A 10,709-nucleotide genomic window follows, 5' to 3' on the forward strand; every position below is an offset into this window, starting at 1 on the left:
TTCGCCAGACTTGTAGCAGACGTCAGCCAGGCCATAAATCCATTTTTTGCTGAAAGCAGGCATTCTGATCTTAACCAAAATCATCTGATGTGGGAGATTGTTTTGGGACTGTTTGGCTTTAAATTCCAAAATACCATTGTGTTTTCCATTGCGTACGCCTCACTAAGATGCCTGGTGATCACACACACACACACACACATTCTTGTTGACATACTTTAGCCATGAGGACCAGGTTCTCATTTCACCGGTAGAACCAGTTACCACTTGCTTGCACAACCCTGAGTGGTGGGAGATGTGCCTGTCCTATTCGTCTGCCAAGACGCCCCCTTCATTTTAGTCCCAACAATCAGACAAGCTGTCTGCCATGTTCCTAGTCCCACCCGAAGCACCTCACCTGAATCATTACACTTTCTCAATGAACTCCCCAGGTAGGTAACATTAACTTCCAGCTTTCAGATAAGAAACTTCACGCACAGAAATTCAGTAGCTTGTTTTGGGATCACATAGGTATCAGAGTTACAACGTGGACCCAGCACAGTCTGACGACACAGCCTAAATTCTCATGTTGCTAAGTCTTGTTGATCCGTTTTGTTCATTTCAGGGCCACAAGTTTTCAGTTTTGTCTTTTCTCCTTCCTAGTCACGTCTGATTCTATTTCAAAAGTGGCATCTTCTCACCGTAAAGGCCCCAAGAGAGATCCCGTGTATGAACAGAGCGTCTACCTTCTCAAGACAGGAAGGGACCTGCCACCCCACCTGGCCTGTAGCTGCCATGGGAGCCTGGCCTCTCTCTAGGGCGGCTGCCCTGTGGGTGGAGGCTTGATTCCTCTTCCTGACCTCTGGCAGGAAAGCTCTGTCCACGCTCTTGCTGAACTGGCTAGAAACTGAGTGTGGCCCCAGCCCTGCTCTGGGAAACAGATTCTCCAGAGTGACCTAGTACACTTCCTTCTTGTCCTAGCTTTCCCACCGTTGCAAGCCTGGCAGGCAGACACTGCTGCAGCTGCCCGCCGTCCTTATACCCCTTACAGGCATGGCCCCACGGTGGGACCCAGAGCCTCTGCCCTTTCCCCACAGCCCATCCTGCCAGCAGATGCCTGTGTTACAGCCCTGGGCATGGGACCCTGGGAGGCATCTGTGACATGAGGGTCATGTCACAGCTCCCTATCCTAAGGGTTCCTCTTCAGCACTGGAACAGCATCTAAACGCCTAGTTGAAATGAGTTTTCTGGTCTCTTAAGGGTTACCTGTCTTGGGGAATCAGGGCTACAATGTGATTGAAGTGGGGGAAAGTAGGCTGGTAGAAAGGCGGCTTTAAAAAGTTTGAGCACAATAGTAAAACAGGATGAAATCCACAGCCCCACATCAGAAGAAAGAAGGCGCTTATAGTGCTTCAGGGTGAGCAGGAGGAAGAGCCTTAGGGGGACAGTTTCCTGTCCCTGGAGGGCACATTCTGCTGGGGTGGCTTCCCACCCATCAGCGGGAGACATGGATATGAGGAGTGCAAGCAAACCGGCACACTGCAATTGTTCATCTAGAAGGGAAGAATTGTCCTCGATTGGGACCTGTAAATAACTACATCTTAGTCCTTTCAAGCTGTTATAACAAAGTACCGTGGACCTGTGGAAAAGTCCGAGATCGAGGAACTGTCCTCATGAGCTCATCACCCCAAAGACCATGCCTCCAAATACCACTGCATGAGACTTTAGGATTTAACATAGGAACACTATGAGACACAGTCTATAGCAAACTATCTTTTTAAACAAATGCTTTGGCTGTGCCCCCATGGCATGTGGAATCTTTGTTCCCCAACCTGGGATCAAACCCACGCCCCCTGCAGTGGAACTGAGGAGTCTTAACCACTGGACAGCCAGAGAAGTCCCTATGGCAAACAATCTCTTAAAAACACCAAACCTCCCAAAGAAGACATCCTGCTGGCCAACAGGCACATGAGAAGATGCCCATAGTCACTAACTGTTGCTGCTGCTGCTGCTAAGTCACTTCAGTAGTGTCCGACTCTGTGCAACCCCATAGTCGGTAGCCCACCAGGCTTCCCCGTCCCTGGGATTCACCAGGCAAGAACTCTGGAGTGGGTTGCCCTTTCCTTCTCCAATGCATGAAAAGTCGCTCAGTCGTGTCCGACTCTAGGCTCCTCTGTCCGTGGGATTTTCCAGGCAAGAGTACTGGAGAGGGTGCCATCGCCTTCTCTGCCCTAATTGTTAGGGAAATGCAAATCAAAACCACAGTGAGATATATTACACCTGTCAGAAAGGCTATTATCCAAAGGTCAACAAGTAACAGGCATTGACGAGGATGTGGAGAAAGGGATCCTTGTGTAGTTTTGGTGGGCATGTAAACTGGTGCAGCCAGTATTGAGGTTCCTCAGAAGATTAAAAATGGAAGTGATCCAGCAATTTCACTTGCAGTTACACATCCAAGGAACATGAAAATACTAATGTGAAAAGTTACATGCACCCTGATGTTCACTGCAGCACTATTTACTATTGTAAACAGCTATTGCCAAGATATGGTAGCAATGTAAATGTAAATGGGTAAAGAAGACATGGTGTGTGTATATTATATATATATATACACATATTTACACACACACATATACATACACACAACAGAATATTATTCAGCCATAAAGAAAAGACAGAAATTGTGCCATTTGTGACAACACGGATGGAAGTGGAAGGTATTATGTTAGGTGAAATCTGAAAAACAACCAAAATGAACAAACCAAACCCACAGACACAGAGAACAGATGGGTGGCTGCCAGAGGAGAAGAAGGCTGGGGGATGGGGCGTGAAATAGGTGGAGGAGATCCAGAGGTACAAAATCTTCAGTTATAAAACAAATAAGTCATTTATTATGTGTAATGTATAGCATGGCAACTATAGTCAGTGATACTGTTTTGCAAATTTGAAAGTCGCTCTCGTTTCAAGAAAAAGACACATGCACCCTGATGTTCACTGCAGCACTATTTACAATAGCCGAGGTATGGAAACAACCTAACTGTAAATGGATAAAAAGATGTGGTATATATTGAAAAAAAAAAAGAATGCTATGATGTTGGTGACAGATGATACCTAGACTTACTCTGGTGCTCATTTTTCAGGGTTTACAAATGTCAAATCATTATGATTTTGGAGGAAGGTCCTACTGATTTTCATGAGGTCTCCTCCCCGCCCCCCAAAATTCAGACCTGCCAGTCAAGGATGACAGCATGCAATACTTAAAAACTATCCAGAAGTCAGTGTTTTTTTGGTGGTGGGGAAGAATTACTGGATGGATGTAATTAAAATAAAATTATCTCATCTGGACACAGGATGTTGCTTTCCACAGCTGCCTGCCATCATCTGATGGAAAACGAATATGTCCCTGGACCAGTGTTACTTTTTCCACGGAACGAAGCAGGCAAGTATCTGCAGTTAGACTTGGAAAACATAAATTCAAAAAAAAAAATGTATTGTTTAGCACTTTTGATCTCCTGAATTCCCTTCGTTGCAAAGGATGATCTCTGGGTGAACCCGGGTCTGACATTCTCTTCCCCAGATTTTCAAGTTCCCAAACGATGAAATCAGTGCTCTCCTGTAGGTTAGAGGGAATGATGGTTTCTGTAAGACTTTGGTTGAAAATCTGGGGGCGGCGGGAACACAGAATATAAACATGCAGCTTTGAGAAACTTCTCCATGCTCCTCTGCCCAGACTACCCGCCAAGGAGGCTACAGGACCACAGAAGCCATGGTGACCTGTGACTTCAGGTCCCACACCGCAGACAGAGGGACCCAAGAAAGCCAGTCAAGGCTTGTGTTCTTCAGTAGAAAAGGTGCTTGTGTTAAGTCCCAGGGGTATTAAGGCCCAGCCAGTGCAAAGGATCCCAAAAGGCGAGCCTCCTTGCAAAATGGAACTGAACAGGAAAACAAGACACATCAAACACGGACACACAGTTCTGTGCGTAAGAGGGAAGATTCGCCTTGGACACAAAAAGGAAAAGCGTGAGAACACTGATGGGTGAGGTCTAAAACCGCAGAAGGCTTCATTTAGCAGAGTAAGCATTCAGATGAGGACAGCCCTCCGAAGGGCTGTTTATCAAAATGGTTCTGCACCAGCAGTGGTTTCGTTTGCGCACAAAGAGGAAGGTCTGGAATGGTGCTGTAGGCCACTTTGAAAAGAGAGTAGAGTGTGTGTGCCTGTGTAGGAATCCCACCCCCCGCCCCCAGGGCTCCCATCAGGAGTCAGACCTGTTGTTGATAAGCACTGGAGGGCAAAGTGGAGGGGGTAAAAGCCATCAGGAGCCAGGCAGGAAGAAGTCCTATTTTCCTGAGCAGAGGCAGACACCTGGCCTCCCCTCCCCTCTCCCCTAACCTGCCAGGCTCTGTGCAAACACAGCCGGCTCTTGCCGGGCTCCGGCTGTCCGGGTGCCAAAGGGTGGAAGCCATTTCACGCAAGAGCCCAGCGGCCTGCCGAGCCCAGCACTGAGCAAACAGCCTCTGGGGGGAAGCCGCAGGTTAGGTAGGAGGGGCATCAGCCAGCGCCACCCCTGTTGGTCCATCTCCGACCCAGACCCCGAATCCCAGCACCTCTGCAGTTTGATTTCCAGAGGTGGGGCCACTCATGACATGGAGTCAGTGTCCTGAAGTGGGGATCGCAGAGGTGGGTGGAGGAACGAGGCTGGCTGTGACGCAGGAGGAGGAGAAGCCCGGACGTGTGTGGACGAGGGGTGTGCACCTGGCTACCTCTCTGGTTTCATTCCACACTTCGCAGGCAGTGGCTCCCATGCTCCCTACGTCCTTTCCCCTCAGGGATGATAAGAGCCACCCAGGACTAAGCTCCTGGGCCAAGTGCATCACAAGCACATGCTCGTGTAACGCATAGCCACCCCGGGGCAGGGGGGGCAGGCACCAGCTCCTCGTGATGATGCGGAAATCGAACGCAGAGCTGCTGGTGCTCTGACCATTGGGCAGCACTGCCATGAAACGCTCACCCAGGGGAAGACCTCACCCAGGAGGACTGGAGGTAACTCCAGGGTTAACAGGAAAGAGAGGCAAGAAATTTCAGGTCCCAGAAATAAAGGTCAAACAAAGCCACTCTGTGAGCCAAGCCTGGGTACCCACTATACCCTTCCATTTCCGGACTCCTATTCTGGGTCATGTGGGAAAGTCCTTCGCTGTAGGTCACGGGGGTGGGGCTGGTTTCTTAGGCTGACCTTTTGGGACCATTTGCTCCAACTCACTGGTCTTACAGATGAGGAATCTGAACTATGGAGTTCAAAAGTGACCTGCTTGGTTACTGTATAGCACAGGGAACTATAGTCACTATCTTCTAATAACCTATAATGGAAAATAACTTCAAAAATAATAAATGTGTATGTATATAACTGAATCATCTTGCTGCGTGCCTGAAACACTGTAAGTCAACTATATTTCAATAAAATGTATATATTAAGAAGAAGAAAAAAAGTGACCTGCTCGGGACTTCGCTAGTGGTCCAGTGGTTAAGACTATGCTCCCAATGCAGGGGGCATGGGTTCGAGCCCTGGTCAAGGAACTAGATTCCACATGCCGCAGCTAAATAAAACACACACACACACACACAAACAAAAGTGACATGCTCAAAGTGGGCTGAGGGCAGAGCTGACTAACATCCAGGTCCCTGATCTTTGGTTTCCACGAAGCCTGTCTTAGGCCCAGGAGATACTGTTTCTCTGGAAAGAGAAATTCCCTGCTCTTCCCATCAGTGAGGGAGGGGACAAGGATGAGGTGGGGGGACACAGTGAGCAAAGGGGCAGAGGGAGGTGAGGGTAGAATGGGAAAGCCTGGCCTGGCCCAGCTCTGGTTCCCCACTAAACAGCTGAGGCTGCCACTCTGGCATCACAACAGGTTTCCCCTCTCAATCTTTTCTGGAGGGTGGGTGGGCAAGCAGGTCGAAGGAAACCCAGAAACAATTGAAACAGAACTGGGAAGTTAAGAGTCCTGGGGCCACTGGAAGGACAGAGTGACTGCTGACTGGGCTGCAGGCACCAGGGGTCTTACTTTGGGGAGTGGGGGGCAGGTGGTGCAGGCTGTGCTGTCACCGAGGGTCCCTCAGGAATGAGAATGGGGGCCAGGGAAGAGGTACATCCTCCCTCCTCGACTGCCCTTGCCATCAAGGTGGGCCTCTCCTCTCTGGATCCCTGCTGGACCACCCGTCTCAGCATCCCCTGGCCATGAGGTATGGGTGACTCCTACCCTCCCAACTCCTGCTCTTTAAGGCCACATCAGGTTCCAAACACTGAATTTATAAATTCTGAGTCTCAAGACAGAAATGGAAGTGACGACATAACGATCCAAGCAAGGAGTTCCCTCAGGTCACAGCTTCCCTTAAAAATCACTTTTTGAGGGCTTGTTGCCACCCTCTTGTCATTCTCATCCAACTGGGTATGGTGGCTAGAGGTGACAAAAAGTGCACTGGGTACACTGCAGCCCATCAGACTTGTTTTCAAACTTATCTCTGATGCTCTCCAGCCACCTGACCCTGGCTAAGTTACAGAACCTCTCTGGGAACTGGTTTCCTGGTCATTGGTAAAAACGGGGATAATGCTTTCTGCTCTGACCGTATTGTGGAACTTGGAAAAGGACTTTGCAGGCTATACCGTGCTGCACAAGGGATCACAGTGTTCCTTTACTCCATTACCTCCTAGGAGATGAGGGCTTCATCTCTATAGGGACCTTAATACAGGAGTACTGAACAATGGGCTTCCCTGGGGGCTCAGGGGTAACGAATCCTCCTGCCAGTGCAGGAGATGTGGGTTTGATCACTGGGTCGGGAAGATCCCCTGGAGAAGGAAATGGCAATCCACTCTAGTATTCTTGTCATGGAAATCCCACACACAGAGGAGCCTGGTGGGCGACAGTCCACGGGGTCATAAAAGAGCTGGACACAACTTAGCGACGAAACAACAACAGCGACAACAATAGTTGATTCAGATTCATGCAGCTACTGCTTACCCCCCACACCACCCGTTGCCAGGCCCCCTTGTTGGTTTTGTGATGGAGAAGTAAGAGGACAGGACCTAAAGGATCTAGGGCTGAGGTATTGGCTTGGTTCCCGTGATGCTGATCGGATCAGCCCAGTTCCGGTTCCCACTTCTTTACTGTGAAGAAGTTGGACAGGATGACCTCGAAAGTCGTTCCTAATTCTACACCCAAAATGAGTCATCTCTGTTTCAGGTGACACTGCCCATCAGCAGCACTGATGCCCAGGTTGGGGCAGCTCTGGACATGGGTGGGGTGGCATGCTGGAGGCTGCCGGAGAGGTCTGGGAGTCGCCCACCAGGCTCTGCCAGGCTCCTCTGTCCATGGCATTCTCTAGGCAATAATACTGGAATGGCTTCCTGTGCCCTCCTCCTCCAGGGGATTTTCCCGACCCAGGGGTTGAACCCATGTCTCTTGGTGGGTTCTTTACCACTAGTGCCACCTGGGAAGCCAAGGAGTCACCAGGGGACTAGCAGGGGAAAGAAGGTGCTAGGGAGGGGCTAGAGGAAAACTCCTTAAAGGACTAGGGTGGGGAAAGGCGGGGCTAGCCCGCCTTCCACATTCTTTTCTGGTGTCTTGGTGGGGGTGAGGAGGAAGCCAGGTTGGCAGCTAGCTGGGTGGCTGCTGGGACTGATGGGAACAGCCGGAGGGTCTCCCTAGAGCAGGCCCTGGGCTGGGCAAGGCACGTCTATGCTCCACCTTCACTAGGGCAGGTGTTTGGTGTGATGACTTGAACAAGGGCAGGTCCATCTCATACCCGGTCAGCTCCAGGGAGAGGAGTAAATCTTGGGAGACTTTTCCCTGGGGCTCATGGGGAAACAGATCCGAGTGAATAAGTACAGTTTTGTTACAAGCCTCCTGTGGCATGCCCCTGCTTCTATAGCCATCTTTCTCTGGAGAGTGGCACAGGGTCTGCCTTTCCAAATGCCTTCCTAATGGTAAAGGGGCAAAAATCGTCCACCTGTGAGCGGGGGAAGTGACCCTGGAACTAGGACACCAAGTCCCCTGCCCCTTGCCTCTGTCTCTGGGGGGCCCCTTAATCCCCCTAGGGAGGGCTCCGAGGGGCCTCTCCCCTTCCCCGCTGCCCGCCTCAGGCTGCCGTAGGCTGAGAAGCTGCCAGTAGCCGGCAGCGGGAGTCCTGGAACTCCCAGGCCTGCGTCCTCCCCAGGTGACAGTCCACTCCCGGTGGCCCCACCCGGCTTCTGGGTGGGCTGGCGGGGGAGGAGGTGGGGTGGCTACCTGATCCCTCCCGGAAATGGAGAAACACGGGACTCATCCCACACGGGTGCCGATAAGCATCGGCCCCAACTCTCCCCAACTGCCTCGGAGTTCTCTCCAGTCCAGATACTTATCGCCCTTTGGGGAAAAAGAAAATCAAGACAAGCTAGTCTTTCAGGTAGTTTCGAGGGAGCTCGGACTTTCTCACGCCGGCTCAGAATCAGTCTGAGAGCTTGGGGGTGCAGGAGGGACCCCGACTTTCATTCACGAATGGGGTCCCGGGACGCCGACATCCGCGGTTGGGGCGTCCCTTCCCCTCCCGTGCAAACCTGCCAACAGCTCTTGGCTGAGCGTCCCCGGCGAGTCATTAGTCCCTTTTGGCGTCCGCATCCTTCCCCTCCTCGCGGCCCCGGATACTCGGGGGACCCCGCCCGGGTCACGAGCCGCACAGTCCGCCACAGCCTCCCACGATCAGGGCCTTAAGTCCCCAGCAGAGGGGTGCTCTGATTCTTCCTCCTGCACTTTGAGGGGCTCGGGGTGGGAGCATACACCAACTCCAACCGCAGCTCATCAGGGCTAGTCAGCCGCCCGCCTCGCTTCGGACGCGCCCCGGACCAACCCGCCCGCCCCGCCCGTCTCGACTCGGGCCGAGGAGTTAGCTGGCGGCCGCAGAGCCCTCTCCTCCCCGCCAGGAGTCTTCCCCGCGCAGGCGGGGCGAGTGCCCGGCAAGACCGATCGCGGACTGAGTGCGCCGGGCGGACAGGTGGACCCCGAGAGGCGCGCGCGGCCGTCGCGCTCACTCACCCAGAAGATGAAGTTAAATCCGAAGAGCAGGTATTTGATGCACTTGGTGCCTCCTTTGACCGGCATGATGCGAGCTAGAGTGGCCTGGGTTGGACAGATGTGAAACGGGGCCGCGTGAGGCCGGGACGGGTGGGACCGGGCTGTGGACTGAGGTGCGCGCGGCTGCTGGCTGGCCTCGGGGCTGCACTTTTAAAAAGTGCCACTCCTCGGGCCCGCGACGCCGCGGTGCGCATGTGCCGGGTCCCGCCACGCCCCGCCCACGCCCCGCAGGCCCCGCCCCCGGCCCACCTGCCACGCCCCGCCCAGGTCCGGGGGCCCGCGGCTCCTCCCGCCTCTGGCTCGGTGCTCCGCACCTAGTTGGCCAGACCTGACTTCCCGCCTTGCCTTCCCTTTCCTCCCAACCGTCCTGGAGTCTTTCTAGGCCGTCATCCTTGGCTGATTTCATCCTGGAATTATGTGAAGGCCTCACTCCTTTCGGTTCTCTCCTGGATTCTGCCCCTCCCGAGCCCTCTGCCCTAGGGAGAACTTCCCCGGTGGGTGGTGAGGGCAGAGGCCCCTTACCCAAGGTGGCCCGCAGAATGAGGGCTCTTCTTGTTTGGGGCCCGATTTGAAGAGAAACTGCCCTGTTTCTGTCTCCCTGGGGCGGCTCCTTGCACACTCTGAAGCACGCTCTTCACTTGGCACATGGAGGCTTGCCTTCCGGATGGGAGGATTCGTAGGGGCTTATGGAAGTAATCCTGAAATACCATCAATGAATAGTAATAGGTCTGAGAGCTGGACAACGTGGGGTTGCTTCCTGGATCTGTGGTTCAGATGCCCCAGAGAAGAGAAAGGCTGTAGCCTGGCTTCTGTTCTTGCCTCTTCTCCTCATCACCCTCCTCCTTGCCCTTGCCACTGCCCACTGTCACATCTTTGAGCTCCTGTGCCAGAGTTCTTAGGGTGTTTCTCCTCTGCTCCAAAATGTCCAGCAAATGACAAATGTTGGTTAGGATGTGGAGAAAAGGGAACCCTCCTAGATTGTTGGGCTGTACTTAGTCGCTCAGTTGTATCCAACTCTTTGCGACCCCATGGACTGCAGCCCACCAGGCGCCTCTGTCCATGGGATTATCTGGGCAAGAATACTGGCATGGGTTGCCATGCTCTCCTCCAGGGGAGCTTCCCAACCCTGGGATTGAACCCAGGTGTCCCGCATTGCAGGCAGATTCTTTACCATCTGAGCCACCGGGGAAGCCCCCAAAACTGTTGAGAGGGAATACAAATTGATACAACCATTATGGAAAGCAGTATGGAGGTTCTTTAAAAAATTAAAAATAGAACTATGCAGCAATTCCACTCCTGGATATTTGTCCAAAGAAAATGAAAACACTATTTGGAAATATATTTGCACCCCTATGTTCATTGTAACATTATTTCTAGCAGCCAAGATATGGAAACAACAGAAGTGTCCATCAATAGATGAATAGATAAAGGAAAAAATATATATATGATGAAATATTACCCATAAAAAGAAGGAAAACTTGCAACCACATAGATGAACCTAGAGGGTATTTTGCTAAGTGAAATAAATCAGAGAGAGAAAGACAAATGGAATAAAAAAAAAAAAAAGTATAACTAACCAGAAACAGATACAGAGATACCAACAGTTGGTTGCCAAGTGGAGGTGGGTAGGGGGA

General features: G+C 52.0%; 1 protein-coding gene across 1 annotated transcript in view; it reads right to left on the bottom strand.

The window, feature by feature from the left end:
• Positions 1-9,243, bottom strand: part of CD9 (CD9 molecule) — a 35,576-nt gene extending 26,333 nt beyond the window's left edge. Inside the window, exon 1 of the mRNA NM_001285671.1 lies at positions 9,037-9,243. Within this exon, the coding sequence (NP_001272600.1) occupies positions 9,037-9,102 (66 nt within the window). The 5' untranslated portion in view covers positions 9,103-9,243. The remainder of the gene's footprint in view (positions 1-9,036) is intronic.

This window comes from Capra hircus, chromosome 5 (assembly GCF_001704415.2).
Source record: "Capra hircus breed San Clemente chromosome 5, ASM170441v1, whole genome shotgun sequence".
Taxonomy (NCBI): domain Eukaryota; kingdom Metazoa; phylum Chordata; class Mammalia; order Artiodactyla; family Bovidae; genus Capra; species Capra hircus.